The sequence below is a fragment of the Oryza sativa genome, chromosome 8 (genome assembly GCF_034140825.1).
Source record: "Oryza sativa Japonica Group chromosome 8, ASM3414082v1".
Classification (NCBI taxonomy): domain Eukaryota; kingdom Viridiplantae; phylum Streptophyta; class Magnoliopsida; order Poales; family Poaceae; genus Oryza; species Oryza sativa.
The window spans coordinates 24,410,579-24,435,679 of NC_089042.1; the positions used below are offsets into that span (position 1 = coordinate 24,410,579).

General features: G+C 47.9%; 4 protein-coding genes, 1 long non-coding RNA gene and 1 pseudogene across 8 annotated transcripts; 4 read left to right on the forward strand and 2 right to left on the reverse strand.

Moving 5' to 3' along the window:
- Positions 1–102: 102 nt before the first annotated feature.
- On the forward strand, positions 103–2,030 carry LOC136351409 (uncharacterized). The gene is made up of 4 exons (XR_010734486.1): positions 103–234; positions 523–582; positions 704–787; positions 1,901–2,030. It is a non-coding gene; the product is annotated as an uncharacterized lncRNA (long non-coding RNA).
- Positions 2,031–3,618: 1,588 nt separating this feature from the next.
- On the forward strand, positions 3,619–6,929 carry LOC4345907 (serine/threonine-protein kinase D6PK). 3 transcript variants are annotated; one of them, XM_015794586.3, is made up of 4 exons: positions 3,619–3,711; positions 3,817–3,912; positions 4,460–5,491; positions 5,855–6,929. In XM_015794586.3, the coding sequence occupies exons 3-4, from the start codon at positions 4,587–4,589 to the stop codon at positions 6,732–6,734; spliced, it is 1,785 nt and encodes a 594-aa protein (XP_015650072.1). In that variant the 5' UTR covers positions 3,619–3,711; positions 3,817–3,912; positions 4,460–4,586; the 3' UTR covers positions 6,735–6,929. The 3 variants fall into 3 exon arrangements, with proteins under 3 accessions (XP_015650072.1, XP_015650070.1, XP_015650073.1); XM_015794584.3 differs by having other exon boundaries at positions 3,619–3,912; XM_015794587.3 differs by lacking the exons at positions 3,619–3,711; positions 3,817–3,912 and adding an exon at positions 4,032–4,208.
- Positions 6,930–7,937: 1,008 nt separating this feature from the next.
- On the reverse strand, positions 7,938–10,284 carry LOC112936212 (uncharacterized). The gene has a single exon (XM_026020010.2). The coding sequence runs from the start codon at positions 10,275–10,277 to the stop codon at positions 8,676–8,678; it is 1,602 nt and encodes a 533-aa protein (XP_025875795.2). The 5' UTR covers positions 10,278–10,284; the 3' UTR covers positions 7,938–8,675.
- A 2,004-nt stretch (positions 10,285–12,288) lies between these two features.
- On the forward strand, positions 12,289–13,979 carry LOC4345908 (uncharacterized). Its single transcript, XM_015794167.3, has one exon. The coding sequence runs from the start codon at positions 12,569–12,571 to the stop codon at positions 13,877–13,879; it is 1,311 nt and encodes a 436-aa protein (XP_015649653.1). The 5' UTR covers positions 12,289–12,568; the 3' UTR covers positions 13,880–13,979.
- Positions 13,980–15,144: 1,165 nt separating this feature from the next.
- Positions 15,145–18,727, reverse strand: LOC136351626 (uncharacterized; annotated as a pseudogene).
- Positions 18,728–21,266: 2,539 nt separating this feature from the next.
- Positions 21,267–25,003, forward strand: LOC107276536 (putative zinc finger CCCH domain-containing protein 57). 2 transcript variants are annotated; one of them, XM_026027499.2, is made up of 6 exons: positions 21,267–21,346; positions 21,796–22,257; positions 22,323–23,300; positions 23,416–23,505; positions 23,607–23,871; positions 24,719–25,003. In XM_026027499.2, the coding sequence occupies exons 3-6, from the start codon at positions 22,350–22,352 to the stop codon at positions 24,739–24,741; spliced, it is 1,329 nt and encodes a 442-aa protein (XP_025883284.1). In that variant the 5' UTR covers positions 21,267–21,346; positions 21,796–22,257; positions 22,323–22,349; the 3' UTR covers positions 24,742–25,003. The 2 variants fall into 2 exon arrangements, with proteins under 2 accessions (XP_025883284.1, XP_025883283.2); XM_026027498.2 differs by having other exon boundaries at positions 23,610–23,871.
- The last annotated feature ends 98 nt before the right edge of the window (positions 25,004–25,101 follow it).

Here is a 25,101-nt window from a genome sequence, read left to right on the forward strand (position 1 = left end):
CAAAATGGCGCCCTGCTGCTATACACTAGTAAGATTTCACAGCTACTACTGTTGAAGCGATAGTGGCTTCATTATGTTTGCAGGATTCTTCATCACAATATATCTGGTTATCTGCACATTGCCCTGCCTATCTGTCTGGACTAAGCTCAACCAGGAGAAACAATTGTTGGGTATAAGTTTCTGCCTATGCAGCTCGCTTGGATCTGGGGCTTGTGACATTATCCAAAAACTTCTGTAAGGCTTGTTGAAGTGTTTTATTTCCTTTTTCTGTTAATCAACAAATCATGTTCTGTCACTGATGCCCAGTGGGCAGACCATCTTTCCGATCTGGGGTTGCAAGTTGCAACCTTGTCAGCACCATGTGATGTGTATGGAGATTTAAAAAGAGAAAAGGAAAGGGACATATCTGAAGAACAAAGCTGCTGGCAGAATATCTTGTTTACTACATGTCCTGATTCCAATCCTGTTTTTAGGTCAACTATAATCTTGCCTTTTATACCTAATTGCTGTTTAAACTTGCAGTTGCCTAACATAGCGCATCACATTCTGGTGGGCTCCATATTGCTACTATCGATCTGAGTTGTAAGTTGTTAACACATTTTCCTATTACATTACATCTTGTGGCCTGTGATTCTGCATCTACTGTTGGTGCGTACTAGTCCTGCAAGTCCTTTATACTAATGAAACCTTTTTCACTTTGCAGGTGACTGATAAAAGGCTGCCGGTTTTGTCCCTCAGCTTGTTTTGCATCTAATTGGGAGTACTCACCTGCCACTGTCAATTCCAGGTAACGTCTAGTATAACCGTCATACCATTCTGATTCTTTTGTTTAGGAGAAACCATTCAGAGAACAAGCCAAACATGTTTCATTGGACCCATCCTACTCAATACCATTTTGACTGGTTTAGCAAGCACGTTTTGCACTTAGGATTCTGCCATATCTCATTATCCCCTGACACTGCACATGTAGCCTCCAAAGATTAGAACAAGTACTTGGAAGGCATCTCCAATAGATGCCTTTGTACATTGAGGGGCTCCATGTGCTGGGGCTCATGGCTCCAAACCTAGATAGGCTTTGTTGTATCAAGCTTAAACTAACCACTATCTGTTTTCGCCTGCTCTAAACCATCTTATTTGGCCATTAATTATAACTCATTTGACTGTACATAATGGCTATTAGCTCTTGTATATATGCCTACCTGCTGTGGCTTAAATGGCTAAGTTTGAATGGCCAGTCAAGCATGCTGCAAACCTAGCATGGACCTGAATGACCTAACAACCCTTGAAAGATTCCTTTCGAGTTGCACTTGCTCAGCTCGCCTTGATGTAGATCCATGGACCACGTAGAGTAGAATAGCCATTTTCTCTCTGATGATAGCGATGACGGACCAGGAAAAGGTGACATAACAGTGTAGCCTAGCATTGAGCCTTTTACTCGTTGAGTGTGTCTGTGTGCGCGCGCTCCTCGTAGCCTGCCAATCGGTGCCCTAGAAACTGAACAGAAACAATTAGCCGTGTTACTGCTTGTTTCAGAAAATCAGAACTCAACTTCCCATTCCTGCTTCTTACGAGCTCCCGTTTTGGTTCTGCAAAACTGTTGTGAGTGATGAGCACTATGAACAGATCTTTGGTAGTAGTGGTGGTGGTAGTATAGTACGCATGAATAGGAGCTTTCGGAGATTTGGATGGTGATGGGATGAGCAGGGCTGCTCTGTGCTGTTTGCTGATGAGGCAACATGGCAGCTACAAAGATTCTGCAAACCTGGCCCCCCATAGATCTGGCTGTCGCAACTGTTATTGTCTCAGTACATGTACATTGATATACATATCTGAATTTTAATTACATATAGATTTTATTTGGCTAAAAGCTGGTCCATTTCATGGTGTTGAAATATGGCAGGAGCAACCAGGAAGCATCAAACAGGCAAGAAAATTATGATACTGCTTAATAACTGCTCACCATATAGTGATTACTGCTTAATAACTGCTCACCCTGTTTAGGAGAGTTTTTCGTAGCTACAATTTCTAAATCCCTTAAATAATATTACCAAATCACATTTGTGTGCTTATGTGGAGAAGAGAGAAGAAAAACGAGGCTTCTATAGTCAAAGTCGCAGCACGGGCTCTATTAAACTGAGAGAAATGTGTGGATTAGTTATTAATAATATATTATATATCTACAATTAACTATTGTATGAGTAAACTAATACTCCCTTCGTTTCCAAAATAAGCGCAGCCATGAGTTTCTATGTCTAACTTTGATCGTTCTTTTATTTGATTTTTTTTATAATTAGTAATTTTATTATTATTAGATTATAAAACATGAATAGTATTTTATGCATGGCTTATGTTTTTAGTTTTTTTTTTAAAAATTAAAAAGGACGAACGATTAAAGTTTAACACGAAAACTCATGACTGCGCTTTTTTTAAGGACAGAGTGAGTAGATTATATATAGATGATGTTTCAATTTTTGAGACTAGTAGCTGACTATACTATTAAACTTATTCTAATAGAAGTTATAAGCTGAAAAATCTAGCGTTTTCATATTATTCTTACTATCTGACTATTATGTTACTAGCAGTTATTTCTTAGAATTTAGAGCTCTCAAACAAGGCTCTCAGCACAAGGCTGTTTTCTTTCGCCGAAAGCCGTTTCCATTGCATGAAAGCGGCTTTCTAGTACAGTCAAATGCTTTGCTGCTAGGGTGAAGTGAAGTCCATATCTCGGACGAAGCGGCAGGCTGTTTCAAACTTCTCGGTCCTCGTGGGTTTTGATCTCATTTTAACCGCGCTTCAAGATTGGTGCGCCCAGCTCGAGATCAACCCACCACCAACCGTCCGTCTCACACATGGAGCTGGCCCGAATTCCGATGCCCTCGCCGTGGTGCTTTGCGCGCCTCGAGATTAGCGGCGGAATTATCCGGAGCCAAAGCTGCATCGGGGGCGCGGGCCGGGGGACAGGGAGTGATTGAAGGCTGCGAAGGTTGTTTCCTGCCTCTCCTCTCTCTCTCTCTCTCTCAGACTCCTACTTGGATTCCCAATCTGCCCTTGGCGAAATCAACGGCACGCAAACATCATCTCTTTTTTCTGTATCTGCTCTATTTACAGAGTTTTTGCTGGAATTGGTTAAATCCTGAACTTATTTTTGTTTCCTTCGTTTCAGATTACTCATTATTTTAGCTTTTTTTTTTACAAAAGTACTTGTTCCGTGTGAAATCTAGACAAATAATCTGAAGCGAAGGGAGTAAATTCGTTTTTCTCCATATTGTAAAGAAAATCTGAAACCATTTGCAATGACAACAATAGGAATACTACCCCAGTACTAGTGAACAGTAAAGTAATTAGTGCTACTAACAAAGCTACAAAGATGGGCTCTGCTCTTTTAATTGGGGTTACATGAGGAGGGAAGGAGAGGAACAGAGGGTCCCTAGGGTGCTGCAGCTGCACACAAAAGTGGACATTGGGTGGGTCAAAACTGGGATTAAATTTGTGAGGGTGGTGGCCTTGATGGAAGTGAACAAGTGCAAGGGAAAAAAACAAGAAACTATCTTAGGGCTAGGGCTGGGAGACCACCACGCCACAGTAGTAGTACTCCAGTACCACTCTCTGAGCTCACTTGCTTACTTGTTTATGCACTTCTCTTCTTTACAGGAACTTGTTTGTTTTGCAGCCACCACCACCACCACCCTCCAACTGTCCAACCCCACACAGGTCAGCACAAGGCATGGGGGAGCTTAGCTAGCTTTGCCTTTTGCCTTCTCCATGGCTCCATCCTGTGAGCACATATACTACTAATCCACCCCTAATCCGTTGCAGAAAGCCTTTGCTCTCTTCTTGCTTTCCTCAAATCGTTGTGTCAAGCCAGCAGCTGGAGCAGAGCAGCCATGGCTTCCTAGGCCTACCTAGACGAAGGTACTACCTTGGTTCCTTGGTTTTCAATGCTCTGTGATGGTTTGACTGACTGACTGACTGTGATTGCCACTGCCTCCTCGTTTGCCGGCTTTTCTTTCTTGATCTGCTTATGCAATGTCGTCGCCCGTCACTTTCTAGACCTGGTCTGTTTTGTTTCCCTCGCTTTTTGTTCATCCAGTTGCTCCGGGAGTTAGTGCTCATATGATTTTTATGCGCTTTATCATGCGCACCGTTTTCTTTTTCTTCGATGGAGTGATAAAGATGGGGCTTGTGATCTTGCCGCTAGCTTTTTCCAGGTTTGCACCATTTTCCGTCGGTATTTTTCTTGTTTTTGTGGGTATTTAGAAGATCCCCTTTTGTTTTCGTTCCCTGGTATTGGCCCTCATCCCCTCTCCCTGGGAAGAGGTGGTTTCGCAGTTTGAGGTTTTCTCTGATCATGTTAATTTCTTCTCAGTTGCATTTCTTGGCTAGTTCTTAGTTCTTTTGTTTTCATGTCTGGTACGTTCATTTGATATGCTAATGCATCTCTTTTTGTGATGGATTTCAGATGCGGAGTTAGGCACGGACTCTTTTGACCAGCCTGGATGTTAAATCAGTGAACTTCCTTGGATGCTTAAAGAAAGTGGAGTGAGCTTTTCTCTAGATTTGCAGTTGTACAAGCAATATTGACCATCATGTCTGTTGAGGCGGTGAAGCAGATTGTGCCTGCACACCTGGTTAAACCTGCTGTTGATCCTGTTCATGCAAAGGCGAGCAAGGCCGGAAAAGATGGCAGGTCAGACCTTATTGCTAAGGAGATTTTAGAGGAGCAAAAGCCGGCTCATCGGCGGCAAGAGTCTTCTGAATCTATATTGGACAAGGGTCCTTCTAACGTTGGTTCAGACTCTGGTGTCTTGGATGTGCCACTAACCCCAAAAGGAGACTCTGGGGAGCTGAAAGAAATCCAAGGCTTGGATTGCAACGGGAATCAGGAGAAGAAGACGGCGCAAAAGAGCAGCACTAGCGAGAGCTTTGCTTCTGCTAAAGTTAGCGACGGGACGAATGGTCTGAGGAAGACATGTGGAAGTGGCAAGGTCAGTGATACAGCTGATTCTACTGAGAGTGGGAAGAGCAGCATGTGCCGTCCGAGCACGAGCAGCAACGTCAGTGATGAGAGCTCGTGCAGCAGCCTGAGCAGCAGCACAACGAAGCCGCACAAAGGGAGTGATTCAAGGTGGGAAGCAATCCGGATGATCAGGTCCAAGGATGGTATTCTAGGTTTGAGCCATTTTAGATTGCTCAAGAAATTGGGCTGTGGTGATATTGGTAGCGTCTACCTCTCTGAATTGAGTGGTACAAGGAGTTACTTTGCAATGAAGGTCATGGACAAGGGGTCTCTAGCAAGTCGGAAGAAGCTGCTTCGAGCGCAAACAGAGCGGGAGATCCTGCAATCTCTGGATCATCCATTTCTGCCAACACTGTATACCCACTTCGAGACAGATAAGTTCTCATGCTTGGTTATGGAGTTCTGCCCAGGAGGGGACCTGCACACTCTTCGACAAAGGCAGCCTGGAAAGCATTTCTCAGAGCAAGCAGCAAAGTATGTGACAACTACTCAAATTCCATTCATTATCAGATATAACACATACCATTTTGTCTTTGAGGTTTACAAGTATGATCATACATATAATTTATGTTCCCATCATTTCCATTTTGTGGTATCACTGCATTTATACATTCTTTTGCATGAATCCCCTTTAAATACCAGTCATAAGGCCCATAACTTCTATTGTACTATGTGACTAGAATCCTGTAATCTACAACCACTGCTTTAATATAGTTTAGAACTTTGTAAGTGCTCATGATCAATTGTTGTTTGCTAACTCATTAATTCTTTTTGGCGTCTTGAAAGGCATGGATGACTCTTCTCATTGAAACTTTTGGTGATCTCTTGGTATTTCAGGTTCTATGTGGCAGAGGTTCTTCTTGCATTAGAATACCTGCATATGCTTGGGATTATATACCGTGATCTGAAACCAGAAAATGTCCTTGTCCGGGAGGATGGGCACATAATGCTGTCTGATTTTGATCTCTCCCTTCGTTGTGCTGTAAGCCCTACTGTTGTCAAGTCCGCGAATCCTGGACCAGATGCGTTGCAGAGGAACAATCAAGCTTATTGTGTCCAGCCTGCCTGTATTCAGCCATCCTGCATCCAGCCATCATGTGTAGCTCCAACAACCTGCTTTGGTCCCCGTTTTTTCTCCTCCAAGTCTAAGTCCAAGTCCAAGAAGGAGAAGAAATCAAAGCCTGAGGTTGTCAACCAAATTAGCCCACTGCCGGAGCTCATCGCTGAGCCGACTGATGCTCGGTCCATGTCCTTTGTTGGCACTCATGAGTACTTGGCACCAGAAATCATCAAGGGAGAGGGTCACGGCAGTGCTGTGGATTGGTGGACCTTTGGCATATTCCTGTATGAACTCTTGTTCGGTAAGACCCCTTTCAAGGGATCAGGAAACCGGGCTACACTCTTCAATGTTGTTGGCCAGCCCCTGCGGTTCCCGGAATCCCCAATGGTGAGCTTCTCAGCCAGGGACCTGATAAGAGGATTGCTGGTCAAGGACCCGCAGCACCGTCTTGCCTACAAGCGTGGGGCGACGGAGATAAAGCAGCATCCATTCTTTGAGGGCGTGAATTGGGCGCTCATACGATGTGCAAGCCCTCCTGAGATACCCAAGCCAGTTGAGCTCGAGCGCCCACCAAAGCCAGCACCAGCTACTGAGAAGGTTGCCCCGGCTGCCAACCAGAAGGGCTCAGACAATTATCTAGAGTTCGAGTTCTTCTAGGTTTGCTTTCCTTTGTGTTTCTGAACAGGGTTGGTGCATGCAAGCTGATGTATGAAAGGATGGCTTAGAAATATTTTGTTTAGGTTATTAGATGTATTCCGAGCAACCTTTATTTTTCATTGAAGTGCTTATGATCTAATCCGTCCTTCGCATGTTGTAATTTTTAATTAAATCTAGTGATGATGCTTGAAAGGATGTGGTACCCTGTTTCACCTGGCACTATTAATTCCAGTTTTGCTTCAGAATAATTGCATGTTTGCAACTGAAGCTTCTTTGCTGTATCATGTGTGGTAGAGGGGTACTGCCGTAGAACTACACAATTGTGAACACAATGATTATTTTTGCCCATGTGAATAGAATTTGTGAATGAAAAACCTGTAACTATGCACTATAAATTTTGCGAGCGAATTACATGTACTAGCAAGTTAGCTTATTGCAGATTTTAACTCCAAATTGGTACAGTGTTGCAGCACTCTCCTTAGCACAGCTTCATTTGCCCATGCGAAGGATATGTAAAAGTGAGTATATCAAATGTATAGACCATGAAGGTTACTCAAATCAGGCATGAAAAATCAAGCACTGCATGATCCAAGTGCCATCTCGCAAAATTCAAACGACAAATTTAATCACGAATAAGAGAGAGAGAACTTTCAATGCATCAAACCATGCACTGATAGTAGAAGTGTACATGCGCATATTCAGTATTATTTTGCCTGCTGGCTTCAATTGAACTATAAAGGTAATTCAGAACAGGGAATTTTTCTGGTTCCTATAGTACCTGAACTATGTTTTATTACATGAAATTCCTACTGAATTCCAAACGTTTCTAAAGAAGACCGAATCAGGTATCAACTTCAAATTTTGCAGCACTTTTGTGAATAGAATTTATGAACGAAAAACCATCCATGTGAATAGAATTTGTGAATGAAAAACCTGTAACTATGCAATAGCACTTTTGTGAGTGAATTGCATGTACTAGCAGGTTGGCTTATTGCAGATTTTAACTGAAACTGGTACAATGTTGCAACACTCTTAGCACAGCTTCATTGCAAATGATGAAAGGTATGTAGAAGTGAGTATATCAAATATAGACCATGAAGATTACTCAAATCAGGCATGAAAAATCAACCAATGTATAATGATACCACGTGCCATCTCGCAAAATTCAAACTCCAAATTTGATCACACACAAGAGGAGAAAAGAACTTCCAATACACAACTGATACTAGATGTGCATATTCGGTTTTATTATGCCTGCTAAGGTTCAAATGAACAATAAAGGTAATTCAGAACAGGGAATTTAAGAGGTACTAATTCAGAACCAGAGAATTTCTCTGGTTCCTACAGGAAATGAACTCTACTTTATTACTCCCTCCGTCCAAAAAAAAAAAAGACAAACCATGGTTTCTGTGTCTAGAGTTTTACCGTCCGTCTTATTTAAAAAAATTATAAAAAATATTAAAAAGACAAGTCACGCATAAAATACTAATCATGTTTTATCATCTAACAACAATGAAAATACGAATTATAAAAATTTTTTATATAAAACGGACAGTTAAAGTTGGACATGGAAACCCAGGTTTTGCCTTTTTTTGGGACAGAGGGAGTACATGTGATCCCTACTGAATTCCAAACATTTCCAAAAGGAGCCCGAATCAAGTATCAACTTCAAATTTTGCAGCAAAACATGTAGGTGTGTTTGCAATCCTAGGTTCCCAATGTGCATAGCGTGTATGGAAAACAGAACGGTCCATTAGCGCGTGATTAATTAAGTATTAACTATTTTTTTTTAAAAAAATGGATCAACATGATTTTTTTTTAAGTAACTTTCATATAGAAACTTTTTACGAAAAACGCACCGTTTAGCAGTTTGAAAAGCGTGCGCGCGGAATACAACGAAGAGGGGTTGGTGACTCAGGATTGCAAACACAGTAAAAGGGATCAGTAAAACTGATCTAAATCCGCGATACCGTGGTGCAACTCGCTGGGGAGCTTCCGCATGACGCCGACCAAGAACTCCATGAAGCAGACGGTGTGCAGGGTCGCTTTCTGACCTTTCCGCTCGTGCGCCTCGCTCACGGGCTTCACGGCGGCGAGCACATCCGCCGCCACGTCGCGGCGCCGCCGCTCGTCCTGGCTCGCCTCGCCCGCGATGCTCGCCGGCGACACGAGCGTCGGCTTGTAGCCCCAGCAGATTCGGTAGTCGCTCTTCTCCGGCGACGCGTGAGGCGGCGAGTTCAGGTGGAACACCTCCCCCGTCGCGTCGTCGTAGAGGAAGATGGAGCTCTCGTCGTGGGCCTGCAGGGCGATGAGCAGCGCGCCGCCGCAGTCCCAGACGCCGGCGACCGTCGCCGGCCAGTACCAGTCGTTGCGGAACGCGCACCGCCGCTCCCACCGGCGTTCGGTCGTGATGAGCAGCCACACGGCGTTGGTTTCCCTGTCGCCGTCGTCGACAGTCGCCACGCACACGCGCCCGGACATCTCCATGAGATACGATTTGAGGTGCGACCGCGGCTTGCCACCGGCGACGCGCTCGCCGGGCAAGGCGATGGAGGCGATGGTCTCGTCGTCGACGTCGAAGGCGAGGACCGTCTCCTTGTCGGCGTTGAGGAGGTACACCGTGCCGTCCATGTAAAGCGAGCGGCAGTGGATCATGTCGCCGTCCAGCCCGGCGAGCACCGTTCGCGGCTGCTCCGCCGCGCCGCCGCCGAGCGAGTAAACAACCAACTCGTCAGCTCGCCATAGGTAGTAAGGTGCACCGGGAACGCGTGCTATGCCGCCATTGCTGAGTCTTTTGAAGTTGGCGACGCTCTTGTGCTTGCAAAGCAGTAGCTTGTAGGTTCTTGTCCTTGGGCCGTAGCCGAAGCCCGAGATGTGATACTTCGTGTCATTGTCCGGCGAGGAAGGGACGACGGAGACTTTCCTCTCGCCGTCGGCGATAGCCGGGTTCAGGAGGAAGCCGACGGAGGGCTCCTTGTCGGCGAGGAGTACGACGCCGTTGCACGTGCCGACGTACTTGTGGTTGTCGTACTTCTGGCCGGCGAGCGCTCGCATCGGGTTGGTACCGCCTCGACGGCCGGCAGCGGCGGCGGCGCCGGCGACGTGGAAGCCATGGTAACTCAACGAGCGGTGCGGCGCCGCGTCGTAGCTCGACTGCGAGGCGAAGGCCCCGGTCGAGAAGCCGCGGGCGGCTCGCTGGTGCGCCCATCTCTCGAGGGAGTCGACGCGGCCGGCGGTGTCGCGGTGGGCGACGACGTCCGCGGTGGCGACGTAGGCGACGTGCGGGCGCGGCAGGGGCGCGCCGTGGCGGCAGTGGAGGCGGCGGAACTCCTCGCCGGTGATCAGGCGGCGATGGCGCCTCGACAGCGCCATGGACGCGACGGCGTCGCGGGCCGGCAGGCGGGCGAAGATGTTGCGGACGACGTCGTCGCAGACGCTGCCGCCCTCCGACGACGACGACGAGTCCGCGCGCGCCGCGGCGGTCGTGGTCTCTCCATCCGCGACGGCGACGGCGGCGGCGGCGGCTTCTCTCTTCCTCTTCATCGCTGCCCACGCGCCGGGATGAGCGGCGCTGATTTTGTGAGGAGACGTAAAACCGGCCAGGTACGTATATAGGTCCGGATCGGGATCGATGCGTAACGGCCGATGCCGTTGAGACGCTGACATGTGGACCCCGCGTTGATATTGGGCCCACATATCGGTGACTCAATGGCCACTTCTGCCCGTAAGGCCGAGCGGAACGCGGACGAAAGCGTAATCCTGAACCAACACGCCGCGTACGATCGATCGGAGGCAACGCCTTGCACGGGAGGACGATCGGACGAAGCCGCGCGCGTGGATTAACGAGGGCGCGGGCGGAAACTATTTTAACATGTCATCTTATAAAAAAATTAAAAAAATATATAAACAAGATAGATGGATATGTAATATATCAATCTATAAACATACAAGTTAAATGACGTGACCATCAAATATATGCATATAACTAGACATGAGAAATATAAAACATTGTCAAAGAATACATCGGATGAATAGATGATTTACAAGATATCAAAGTCCAATAAGTTTTGGAATCCAATTCGACCTCCGGAGATAGCATTAACTTCAAACGGATCTAGCGCCTTCATGCCAACTCTGATTTAGGTGATCTTGGACTTCGTGGAAAGCTTATCTCGCTACCTTTCAAACGCATCTGGTCTTATGTCCAAATTCATCTCGAGTCAATGGGAATCGCTAAAATAAGACAGTGCTGTTGCTGAAACCGAACTTGGGCCTTGGGCCTTGTAATAGACTAGGCCCATCTCGAAAGTGTCTCCCTCCACCTCCACGAATTAGCACTTAACCCTAGCTTTATTTTCGTCTATAAATAGCTTTATACATCCTAAAAAACAATTGGGTTTTGTTTAGTTGAATTTTGCCAAGTGTCATTCACCTTGTCTCTAGTCCTCACTCGATTAGTCGGCAACTATTTATTCAGAGCCCCCAATAGTTATGTGTTGATTTGCCAGGTCGATTAGATCTACCACTTCAATCGCAACTATTCCTTTGTGCTTAATCACCTATTCGCAATATTTAGATTGCATCTTATCTTGTTCTTACAGTGTTATCTCATTTGCATTGTAGGTATCATCAACCGCGCGTCACGGTTGGTACGACATTGTTTGTGGTGTAGCGATTGCACGTCATCCTGGACTTGTTCTAGTTGGTAGCCACGTCGCAAATGTCGCACTCGATCAAAGCGAGAGTTATCCCCTCACCAGAAGATCGGGCCACGAGAGAGAGCGTCATCATTAAAATTCAATTTCTACAAATTGTAACAAACAAAACCCAAATTACTATATGTATATTTACAATTAAATTTGTTATTTTTGTTACAACTTGTAGAAGTTGAATTTGAACTTGCATGATTGTGAAGTGATATATTACATATTGATCTATCTTGTCAATTTTTTTTGAAAAAAATTTCGTAACCATCTAGTTGACATGCAATAAACGGGTGGACGTCCACTCGAGCTATTAGAATCCATCTCCGGGTGTGGGTCTGTTGCACGTACAGGTGGGCAATGAAATCCGATCGCGAGAAAAAAAAAGGAGCACGCGAAAGACGTAGGCACGGATGGTGGTAGGCAGAAAAACGGCAAACCAAAAAGACTGAGACCAAGTAATTCAGTCCTAGGCAGTGAATTCTTTGGACAATTCGGTTAGTCTCCTCGGTAAAAATAAAAACTGAATTAATAAAAAAAAATCTAAATGCAACGTATAATCCATTAAATTCAATAGGATTAAATTGTAATTTTCACATTCCCACTCCTTCCTTCTAGGCATGTAACACAATAAAGTTCTTTACTCAAACGTGCTTGCGATTTTCTTTTTGTTGAAATTCTATATGATTTCTTTGCATATATGAAACTGGTACTGATTTCGGTTAAGACCGAGACCGAATAAGAAGTTACTTTGTGCCGTGTTCATAGCACTTGTACTGCCAATAAGAAGTTACTAGTGACTGGACTCACATACTTGGAACTGGTTGGCTTCAGCAAAGCATGACACCTCACCAATGCATGCTTGGTGGAAATTTGGGGCTTTTACTTGCTTATTATAAATTTCAGCCAACAAGCATGACACCTAACCGACTCGGAATCAGCACCGCCGCCGTACGTGCAAACTCCGACTCCGATTCGAAGTCGGTTCTCCGCTTGCCTACATATCCCCTGCCCCTCCTCTCCTCCACTCACTGCGCCTCCCAAAGTGTTCGATCGATTGCCTCAACCACCCGCTCACTGCGCAGGCGACCTGTTCGATCAATTGCCTAGACCAGTCAACCACCGCTCACCATGGTACTGGGGAAATCCATTCGCCGCTCTAACGGCCACGCCTCGTCGTCGTCGTCCATACTGGACGGCGATGACACCAGCAGCGCTAGCGGTGGCGGCATGAGCATCTACTACCAGAAGATTAATCAGAGAGTCGCCGTTCTCGAGAAGGTCGCCGTCTCCGTGCACGAGAGCCGGGCGTCCACGCGGGAGGCGGCGCTGGCGTCGCTCGTCGGCGCGCTCGAGGGCTTCGTCCCCGCCCACTTCATCGGGTGGCACCTACGCGGTGAGATCGTTCGCGGCTGCTGCGCCTCCATCAAGAAGGGAGCCGCCGCCAAGGAGGCCCGCCTCGCGCTCCGCGCCGTCGCGCTGCTCGCCGTCACGCTCGGCCCGGGCTCCAAGAGGAGGATCTTGCCGGCGGAGACGTACAACCCGCTCGAACCCGGCCCTGGCTCGAAGAAGATCATGGCGGAGACGTTCCCGCTCGTCTCCCGGATCCTCGAGGTGTCAACCGACGCGCCCCTGGTGATCGCCGCGCTCGAGTCCCTCGCCGTCGTCGCGTTCGTCGACGTCGCCGCGGAGAACATGGACGACACGGAGGCGTGCATGAAGGCGCTGTGGGGGCTGATCCGCCCAAGCACGGGGCCCAAGGTCGCCGGCGTGGCGAGGAAGACGAGCCCTCATGTCCTGGCCGCCGCCGTGTCGGCGTGGACGCTCGTGCTGACCACCACCGACGGCTGGAAGAAGAAGAAGGCGGCGGCGTCCTCTCCCGCCGCGTGGCGCGACACGGCGGCGCACCTCGCCTCGCTCCTCCACTCCGACAGCCGCGCCGTCCGAATGGCCGCCGGCGAGGCTCTCGCCGTCACCATCGAGATGAAGCTCCTGACCCGGGACAGCAACGGCGCCCTCATCTCCGGCGTGGCGGCCAGAGCGTCCGAGCTCGCCAACGAAGCCGCCGGAGCGGGCGTCGGCAAGGCCAACTTCGTCGAGCAGAAGGAGCTCTTCAATAGCATCACGACGTTCCTCGCCGGCGGCAAGGCACCGGCGAGCTCGGTGCGCGCGTCGTCGTCCCACCACGGGCGGCTGACGGCGTCGACATGGACGGACATTGTCCGGCTCAACTTCCTCCGGCGATTCCTCGGCGGCGGGTTCCTGCCGCACCTCCAGGGGAAGGTGCTGATGGGGGAGGAGGCGCCGCTGATAGGGCAGGTGTTCGTCGTCAAGGAGGACGACATGGCCATGGATCACAAGAAGAAGGTGGAGAAGCAGAGGACGCTCAACAGGGAGCGCTCCATTGTCTCTGACCTCAAGCATGGATCTTCTCATGTATGAAAACTAGGAAAGGAATTTTGGGCAAAGCTGAGTCAGTGCATGTAAAGTTATGTACAAAACGATTTATGTTTGAGAATAAATTGGGCCAATTATAGAATTATGTAAGATAGTAAGGTGTGGCTAGTCATTGCTGGATTTTATTCCAGTTTTCTTGTGGGCCCATATTTAACCTAGGATTATCTTAAAATAAGGGATTAGCTATATTTATGGCGCCATATTTTTCATCAAAAAATAGTCGGCATGTATTTACATTGTAAGTCCCTAAATTACATATGTAATTTTAGTGTATTTACAATGTAAGTCCTAGAATTACATATGTAAATACTAAAATTACATACTAATTACATATGCAAGTGGTGTATAAGTGTGGTGTAACTTATATAAGAGAAGGTATCAGTGCAACGTTCAACGCTGATCAACAAAGAAGATTAGGGCTTGCTGTAATGCCGCCGTGCGTGAAAACATCCAACGACTAGCGAATACTCACGGAGCAATCGTACGGCCAGCGACACCGACTAAAATCAGCCCAAAAAACTGGCGACATATTTTTAGCAATTCCGTAAGATAATGCCTCAAGTTATTTTTTAAAAAGCATATTGTAATATAATAATAGTAGTGCAATTTAATGTAACTACTATAACTACGTTCTAACTTTTATATAATAACTTATATAATAATAAGTGAGATTAAAAACAATATAATTTTGGTGTAATTACACTATAAGATACAATTTAAAGTTTTTCGTCTAAAAAATTTACGACAATTTCTTTAGCAATTTCTATCTTCAAGATGGATCAGCATGGCCGATCAACCTAAAAAAATCTATTGAAGACTCGAACCATGGCCGGATCAACCGCTGAATCCTATAGTAACCCCAAACAACCTCTAAGAAACACAATGTAAACTTCATCATCATCTGGTCAAGAACACGGGAGTATGGTATGATGCTTCCAAGCAGTCTGAACCTGTATACACTAAAAAACCAGCATGCCGATTGGCACGCCAGCAATTTATAGACCGTGTGTATTAGCATGATACTCAATTTTGATTATACATGAAAGAAAAGGAAGAGTATAACTTCCAATTAACGCATATACATTATACCCTGCAAAATTCATAAAACTGTACATGTGCACATTGAGTGTTATATATCATGCCTGCTTCAAATGAAACAATGCAATTCAGAACGAGGTAGATTTTTCCAATTCCTTTGAAAATTAAACAACTTAAATCAAGTATTAATTGATTTCAGTTTATGCAGCAGACTAGTAAAACTGATCTAAACCCGCGATAACACGTCGCAAATTGCCGGGGAGCTTCCGCATGACACCGACCAAGAACTCCATGAAGCAGACGGTGTGCAGCGCCGCTTCCTGCCCTTTCCGCTTGTGCATCTCGTTCAGGGGCGTCACGGCGGCGAGCACATCCGCCGCGATGTCGCGGCACCGCTGCTTTTCCTGGTCGAACTCGCCGACGATGCTCGCCGGCGTCACGACCGTCGGCTTGTAACCCCAGCAGATCCGGTAGTCACTCTTCTCCGGCGACGCGTCGGGCGGCGGGTTCAGCCGGGACACCTCGCCCGTCGCGTCGTCGTACATGAAGATGGAGCTCTCGTCGTCGGCCTGGATGACAATGAGCAGCGCGCCGCCGCAGTCCCAGACGCCGGCGACAGTCGCCGGCCAGCACCAGTCGTTGCGGAACGCGCACCGCCGCTTCCACCGGCGTTCGGTCGTGAGCAGCCACACGGCGATGAATTTTTGGTCACAACATTGGCGCCCCTTAGCCTTGACCGGCCTCACACACGGGCACATACGGGACTCACACCCGTGGTCCCAAAACCGAAGCCTTGACCGGCCTCACACACGGGCACATACGGGACTCACACCCGTGGTCCCAAAACCGAGACATTGGCCCAACCGGGAGAAAGCCTTAGTACACCCCAAAAGCTAGCTCAAGAGGTGAGGGGCTCCCTCATTTTTAAGTTGGTTCAACTCCCCCTAGATAAGCAATGTGGGACTATTCCCAACAGCACACACGCCCGGACATCTCCATGAGATCCGATTTGAGGTGCGACCGCGGCTTGCCACGCGCTCGCCGGGCAAGGCGATGGAGGTGATGGTCTCGTCGTCGACGTCGAAGGCGAGGACCGTCTCCTTGTCGGCGTTGAGGAGGTACACCGTGCCGTCCATGTAAAGCGAGCGGCGGTGGATCATGTCGCCGTCCAGCCCGGCGAGCACCGTTCGCGGCTTCTTCGCCTCGCCGCCACCGAGCGAGTAAACTGTGGAAAAATCTAATTTGTTGTATTCTGATGTTTTCTCATCTATTACATCGATCCTCTCATGGGATATATATAGGAGTACATATGGGATAGAGACTTAGAGTACAATACAAGTAAGATTAGATTTATCTCTAGGATTCTATCTCTAGGACTGTATCTTATCTATAGGATTCTATCTCTACTTCTCTAGGATATATCTTATCTCTATAATTTGTTTTTGACTTTTATCTCTAACTAACATATTATACTTCTAACATTCCCCCTCAGTCGTAACGGGAGCGAAGCGAACGATTGCGACTGTATTTGAAATCGTCTATTTCTTCATCTCCATCGACTCACCATCATCGATTGCATCTCTGATGGATGGTCCTCCACCTGGTTCCTGCATCCCCATATGTGTCGTCCCTTGACTCTCCTCTATCCCCTCCCGCAGTCATAGCAGGAGTGTCATGGACGATAGCGATGACACGGACACTTTGACTGGAGTTTCCGTCAATGATTTTTGTTGTAGACGTTCGTCGATGTAGCCGATCATGTAGTAGCCGTAGTCGTAGTAGTTGTTGTAGCCGCATATAGCCGAAGGCGAAAAAAAATATTTACGCCATGGTGTGAAGACGAAACTGTAATTGTTAGCATCTTGCACCTTGTAGATGTCAGAGGATGCCATTGGAAACGTCTTGCATATGTCAGAGGACATCGTTGGCGATGAGGCCACCACTTTGGTTGGTCCTTCTGCGCCGTGTAGCGGTCATCACAATAGTGATGCCGGGTTGATGCAGTCGTTGTAGTCATAGATGACGTGATCGATGCTGTCGTCGGTGACGCGGTCGTTGCCATCGTAAAAAACGTGGTCGATGTTATTGATGAAGCGTCTTGCAGATTAATCTGTTAGAGGACGCGGGATGTCCATCCTTGTGGACAAGTGGCGGCGGCGTGTTTCCCTTATTGATGAAGACCATCTTGTTGATAAAGACCATCGGCGATGTTGCATCGGCGAAGACAATTGCGCAGTCGTACGGCTGATGATGATCAGTACCGTCGGTGTAGATGAAGTCGTGCGCGGGGAGGTCCGTGCGCCTGTGCACCGAAGTTTGACCTTCTCGTGCCTTCCCGAGGATGTGCCACACGATCCATGCATGCATGCGCATGACAATGGTTGTGGTTGTTGGCTTGCTGCTTCTGCTCATGAGGATCATGGCTTTTATGTGGCTAGCTAATGAAGATCTAATCTAATGCTAATCATTACTTAATCTAGGAATTTTTTTCACGGTGGTTGATGGATGCGCGCCCCAGGGAGACTAAAAAGATGTCATCTCCCCGGGGCGGCGCGAGCGGAAGACTAATGGAGCGACGGTAGTATCTGATACCACGTGGAAAAATCTAATTTATTGTATTCTGATGTTTTCTCATCTATTATATCGATCCTCTCATGGGATATATATAGGAGTACATATAGGATAGAGACTTAGAGTACAATACAAATAAGAGTAGATTTATCTCTAGAATTCTATCTCTAGAACTATATCTTATCTATAGAATTCTATCTCTACTTCTCTAGGATATATCTTATCTCTATAATTTATTTTTGACTCTTATCTCTAACTAACATATTATACTTCTAACATAAACATGCAGCTCGTCAGCACGCCACAGATAGAGAGGTTCACCGGGAACGTTTCTCCTGCGGCGGCCATTGGAGTATGTTGTGAAGTTGGCCACGCACTTGTGCTTGCAAAGCAGTAGCTTGTATGTTCTGGTCATCGGGCCGTAGCCGAATCCCGATGCGTGGTAGTCGTCCGGCGAGGGAGGGACGACGACGGAGACCTCTCTCTCGCCATCGGCGACGGCGGGGTTCAGGAGGCCGGAAAAATGCTCGTCATCCTCCCCTCTGCCGGCGAGGAGAATGACGCCGTTGCACGTGCCAACGTACTTCTGGTCGCTGTACTTCTTCCCGGCGAGCGCGCGCATCGGGTTGGTGCCGACGATCGGCGGCGCCGGCGACGTGGAAGCCATGGTACCTCGACGTCGACGAGAAGCGGTCCGGCTCTGGGTCGTCGTAACGTTCTCGTTGCCTGCCACGTTCTTGGAGGGAGTTGATGCGGGCTAGCATGTCGCGGTGGGTGACGACGGGCGCCGTGGCGACGTAGGCGATGTGCGGGCGCGGCAGGGGCGCGCCGTGGCGGCAGTGGAGGCGGACGAAGTCCGGGCTGGTGATCAGGCGGCGGTGGTGCCACGACAGCGCCATGGACGCGACGGCGTCGCGGGCCGGCAGGCGGGCGAAGATGTTGCGGACGACGTCGTCGCAGATGGCGGCGCCGCCGAACGACGACGACGACGTGCCCGCGCGCGACACGGCAGCCGTGATCTCTCCATCCGCCGCGGCGTCCTCTCTTTTCCTCTTCATCGTTGCCCAGTGCCCACGCGCCGTACTAAGCGGCGCTGATCGATTGTGATATTATATATCACCGACTAGCCGTGTGATCACGCGTGTGTACGAGTACGACTATGTTTCGCTTAATCTCATTCTCTTCTCTACTATTATAAAAATTAAAAATATTTTTATCGGTATTTTAAAACGTCATCCGTATTTGAGTCGGCTTTTAAGTTCGTTCGTTTTTGGAAATACAAATCCGTGTCTGAGATAGATTTTAAGCTTGTTCCTTTTGAAAGTATAAACGGAGTCATATAAGAAATCTTTTAAAAGAAACTTGCATGCTAACCTGAGATGAAATACAGACTCCTAATAAATATTCTAACTAAACTGTATAGCAATAATAAAATTTAAATAGCATTTACCCGTTGTAACGCATTTTTTCTAGTTAACTTATAAACATAAGCACAGTGGTTACAATAATCTGAGTAGCACTCTAGAGTCCTGAATTCAAATCTTCATAGAAAAGAATTTCAGATCGGGTTGTTTGTGTGGCTAAGTTTCCAATTTAAATAGCTTCATATATCCGGTTAGATGTAGAAGCTTGTAAAAAGTATCATTTTCTAGAAAAAACGCATGCCCTGACCGAGATAGATAGATAAGGTGGAACAGGTTCTCACCACGTGCTTGGGCCACAGTGGGATTCCTTGAAAAAGGTGGGCCGTAATGTGTTAGCCCGGAACGTGAGCATCTCTAACGTGTTGGGGGCCGGAACGCTATCAATCACGGCCAGGGTGTTGGGCTGTGATGCATTAGGCAGGAAAGGAATAAGTTCACTTTGACTCCCTTAAAAGTGACCCGATATAGTTAAAACAAGGGAATAAATTAGCTCGACATTACAGAATGTTAACCATTATACATGAATAGGGGCAGATTCAATATGGGTAGAGCCATGGAGAGAAGGAGAGAGGGGAGGATAAAGAAGAGTAGAGGAGCCTGAGAGTAACTCTACAACTCTACAAGACTATCCAAACCAGGCTCTCCAAACACCCATATAATCAGCTCTTTAATTGATTTGGCAAGTCCGACTTGTTGCTCACTCGAAGAGACTCTCCATTTTGAGTACATGATAGTGAAACCCATATGTTAGTCTCTCGCTTCTTTCTCCAATCCACTACCTTCAATCCTCCATCCTCCAACTCTCCACCACCCACTAGCAGCAATAGCGGTGACAAGAGGGGGAGAGAGCCAGCAACAGCAGCGGTAGGTGACGAGAGGGGAAGAAGCCACTGGTGCCCGTAGCAGCACCAGCACCCGGGCGACAGTGACAACAACAACACATGGCCTAGGAGGTTGCGGTGAGGGAGGTGAGACACGACGATAGCCGCGCGGCGGAAGGAGCGCTGACCTCGGCTGGCGACATTGCGGCAACGGTGGTGGTGAGCTTGCACTGCGGGAGAGGTAGAGGCACGATGGCCGGTGGTATAGAAGGAGTGCCGAACTCGGTTGGCAATGTTGTGGCGACCTCGGCCAACAGTGGAGGTGAGCTCGTGCAATGGGGAGGCATATAGGCACGGTGGCCATCGACGGTGCAGGCACGCCTTATTTCCCGAGCATTCGGAGTAGTGAAGGAGGGCATCGATCGAGGCGGTAGGGGTGCAAGAGTGGTGGTGGGCTTGGGGACAACTCTTGATTAGGTGCTCCATGACTGGTGGTGGCGGCTGGCACGTACAGAGGTGAGGATGTTTAGTGTGCGAGAGAGAGACTGCGGGTCCCATAGGTGGGCAGTGGTTGCAACCGACCAAATTTGGCCAGCTTGAGCCCATGTTTGGTTAGTGTTATTTTTTGGCAAGTCAGATGACCAGATTGTTGGAGTGTATTTTTTTTCTTAGGATTGTAAAAATTTGGCTTAATGAGTGGGATAGAGAGGATGCTTGAGATGATCTGAGGAAGAATTAAGATAAGCCTCTTTCAAACTAATGGGCGAGTTTTATCCTGTTTCATTAGAAGGTTTCAGATCTTTTTTTTCAACTAACGTGCTACTCTATCCGTTATAAAATATAACAATTTTTAGCATTTAAAATTTATCTCGAAATATAACAACTTATCCCACCTACATTTTTTTTCTTAACTAATCACAACGTTACACCTTTTATTTCTCTTCTCAACAAATCATAACTTATGTCATGTAGGTTTATCTATTTTCTTAATGTCCATATCCAATTTTAAATTTTCTTATATTTTTAGGACGGAGATTTAGGCTGTGTTCAGCACAGCAAGTTCCTATCTCCTCTCCACCGTGTTCCACGCGCACGCTTTTCAAACCATTAAATGGTCTATTTTTTGCAAAAAGTTTCTATATGAAAGTTGCTTAAAAAAATCATATTGGCCCTTTTTTTTTAAAAAAAGCTAATCCTTAATTAAACACGTGCGAATGTACCGTTCCGTTTTTCGAGCGAAGGGGATTGGTTCCCATCTAGCCCAAGCGAACGCAGCCAATCATTTGGCTACAACCCATCATATCCATGCCGTTTCACGGTTTCATTAGATCCTTTCATCCGTACGGGTGTGCATCTCATGTGCTTTTTGTGCCCGGGCAAGTAGCTTCTAGAATATTCTACAACGAATAGAAGGCGCCCGCCCAAGCAGGTAGTAGCTTGCTGAGCACGCCGCATTCCAGCCAGCTGTTCTTCGAGTCTCTCTATATAAACCCACACAGCACACAAGGCTCTGGTTCCGAGCAGAGACGTCACCTCCCCCATTTCGAACGCCAAACTCCTCTCCTCTCCCCTCCCCCTCTCCGCTTTCCCGTACCATGGTGAGCAGAGTTTTTGCTTGTTGTTCATGAACTCGGATTCGATTTGTGGGTGTTGTGTTAGTGCTAGTCTTAGACACGTTGATTTGGATGTTTTTTTTTCCCTCGATCTCGCTTGGATTTGGATTTTGGAGTAGTTCGTGGTTTTTTTTCTGGACGGATCAGTGCGATGTGCATGCGGACTGTTCGATCTTATGCGACACCTCACTCTCTCTAGATTCTGATCGAGTTTTTTCTCCTGAGAAATTGACGTGTTTGATGGTGTTTAATTCCTGCGCGTTTTGATCGGTCGGATGTGCATGCGAACTGTTCGATCTTATGCAGCAGCACCAGCACCTCGCTCTGTCCAGATTCTGATCGAGTTTTTTTTTTAATTTTCTCCGGAGAAATCGTTGTGTTTAATGTTGTTTCCTGCGCGTTTTGCTTGATGGATTTTTTCCCCTCTCTTGCAGGCAGACATGAAGCAAGAGGAGGATGAGCTAGCCGTGGATCCCGGTGTCGGTGCTGTGTGCGATCCTGTGACGAAGCTGCGGTTCGAAGCGATCGTCTGCCTCCTGGATAGGATTCCGATCACGCTGCAGCAGATCGACATGTTTGGCCAGGACGTGGCGTTCCGCACGAAGAGAATTGGCAACATAGAGGCGTTGCTCGACTTCCTCAAAGGAAGCGCGGCCGCGACATGGGGAGCGCGCGCCGGCGCCGGCGAGCCGATCGATGCGTCGTCGCCGGAGCTTCACCGTCTGGTGGAGGATGCAGAGACAGCTTACCGCGACGTCCGCGGCCTCCAACCCAGAATGGTCGTGCAAATGCCCCGCGTGTTCCACAAGGTGTGTCTCCCGAAGCTGCACCAGCTGCTGGTCATCGCGCGCCGCCTCCTCGCCCAGAACGTGGCGCTCCGCCGACTTCTCCTTCAGGTATTCTCGCAACTGCGACGCGCGAGGCTGAATCGATCCTGAGTTTGTGAATGGTTTTTTTGCAGTAGCCAGTGGGCTGTGACGTCTCTCCCATGGCGTTGGCCGAGGCCGCTGTAAGTTCGGACGACTTCGAGCGGCACGGCCGCAACAAGGTCGTCATAGACGAGTTCGGCTACGAGGACCTGCTGCGCCGCCGCCACACCGGCCACGAGTCGCAGAACGATGCGGACGACGCAGAGCAGCACGGCCGCGAGGTCAGAGAAGGCGAGTACGAGGACCTGATCCTGATGCGCCACCGCGACACCAGCCACGAGTTGTTGCAGGATGATGCGCGCCGGCGCCGCGCGGATGCAGAGGCAGAGCAGCAAGGCGGCGACGGCGAGGTCAGAGATGAGTACGAGGACTACCTGTGTCGCCAGCTCGGCGCCGTCTACAGCGGGCCCGATCAAATCTACGAGCACGACATGCGAGGTCCGGAACCAGCACACTCGCCAAACACGCCCGACCAGATCTACGTCCCCTGCGAAAGGATGCTTCCCTACCCAAGCAACTGCGACAACGCCGAGGACCGGATTCATATGGCATGTCTTGCTCTCAAGAACCTGGTAAAAGACATGGAAGGAATCTACTCTCCTCGAGGAACCTTGTGGCAGTATCTGGAGGACGTCATCTCTCTTGCGCATGCTCTGTTTCTGGAGAACACCAAGCTCCACCGGTTCACTGATCAGGCTTCGCACCAGGACTTGCCGTTGCAGCCGCCGCAGGGCTTCCCATTTCAACAGCAGCCGCAGCACGATGGCTACCAGCAGCCGGGCGTCCCGTTCCAGCAACCGCAGCAAGGTGGCTACTACGGCCACGGCCAGGGCATCATGTTTCAGCGAGGTGGCTACCTCCAGGATGTCCCGTTCCAGCACTGGCAGTGGCAGCAGGGTGGTTACGGACAAGGCTTCATGTTTCCGCAGGCTCAGCATCAAGGTGGCTACGGCCAAGGTTTCCTGTCCGAGCAGCCGCTGCCCGGTGACCCCAGCTTCATGAACATGCAGGTGAGCTATTCGATCAACTTGCTCACGGTGAATGGCATGGCAAGTCGATCGATCGGCAACCGGCCGGTAATGGATCAGTGACAGACACGTTCGTGCTTGTTGTGCATGTTCTTAGGCTCCTTACGACGGCGACGGGGGAGTCCTGTTCCAGAAGCCGCAGCACTATCACCATGGGCATGTTCCGAGCGAGAAGGGCGCTATTCAGGTGAGCCATATATATCCAGTGAACTTGCCTCACGGTACGTACACGCAAGTGCAACCAGCAACGGATTGAGAGTGAGTGACACATTACATTGTGCATGTCAGCAGGCCAAGGGGAAGCAGAAGATGCGGGAACCAAAAACTGTCATGTGCCCGGACTGGTGCAGAACCGGACATTGTTCCTCTGGTGACGGGTGCGAATATGCTCACAGTCAAGACGAACTGCGGGTAATCGACGCCCGCCCCAAGTACAGAACAGAGCCGTGCCGTTACTGGCTAGCTGGGAAAGGGTGCTGGTATGGGGACAAATGCCGGTACAAGCAGCACCGATTAGCTCGGGAGCCACTGTATGTCGATCCATTCTTGACAGGTACTACATATGATAGATTTGCTGATTAATTGTCATGTTCTGGTCTCACATTTTAGCAACGGGAAACACTTCTAATCACTTAGGTGAACATCCACCCTTTCTGCAACCTGTAGAAAATTTTGGCCGGTCAGGGTCATCTGTGTATTCAGAAGTACATGTTTGCAAGATTTTGTTTCTTATCTAGCTGAATATTGTCCACCTTACAGTACTAGTTGGGATCCATTTTTTTGCATTGCCTACTTTTATGGTAAATCCATAGCTCTATTGAAGTGTTGATCACGGATAATTTTTACACTGCATATATTTCCAGTCCACTACAGAGTTACAGTAGTTGTTCTGCATTGGAGTAGAGGCTGGATCGACATTACTATAGGGAATTGGCTAGATTAATAATGAGTGATGATGATCATTCCATGTGACATCAGGTCATGAATTGAGAAATAAGACATAGACACCTCTCATTATCTTTTGTGTGATTAAAAAAATCTTGAACCATGACGGCCTTCTATATATAGTACTATGTAGTAGTAGAAATGCGTTTGCACCCACTATAAATATTTGCAATTGTGTGAAGATGCAAATAGAACAAAATACTAATTCAGCTAATGGGAATGTCCAGAATGATTTGTAGGCACTAGAAAATAACCAAGAAATCTATAAATCATTTCTCGTTATCATTATATGACATTTTCTGCTGTGTAGAGATATGTCTTGTTTGTTTTGCTGTGAAACCGAATAAATTGGTCATGTTCTTTTATTTTGCCCATAATGCTCACAATATTTGGTGGGCTGACTGGTTTGGAAAGTTTTTTTAGACATAATCTGATCTGCACAAGTATATATGCAGGAGTTGTGGTCGATCTAGTCTGACATAGATGATACAGCATTGCACTCTGCAACAGATCCAGCCTTGTACAGCGTGAAGTTTTAACCTTCGAGACCTTCAGTCCAGTCGTTGCTGATTAGACCGGTAATGCTGCTTCTCTGCTTGCACCAAAAGCGAATGTTTGCCCTCAGTTTCTTTTTGATGACTGTATGGGCTGTCATGTTCCAACTTCGTTTTGTCCAACTCTCTGATACTATCAAGTTTTTGAAGTCTGGCATCGGTGATCTAGCCGAAAGTTTTCTAGTCTGAAGATTTTGCAATGCTGTGTGTCGGTTGAAATGTTTGCTTGGAGAGGAGTGTGGTAAGAAGGGATTGTCTTGGTAGCTTGGATTGAAGTATATATA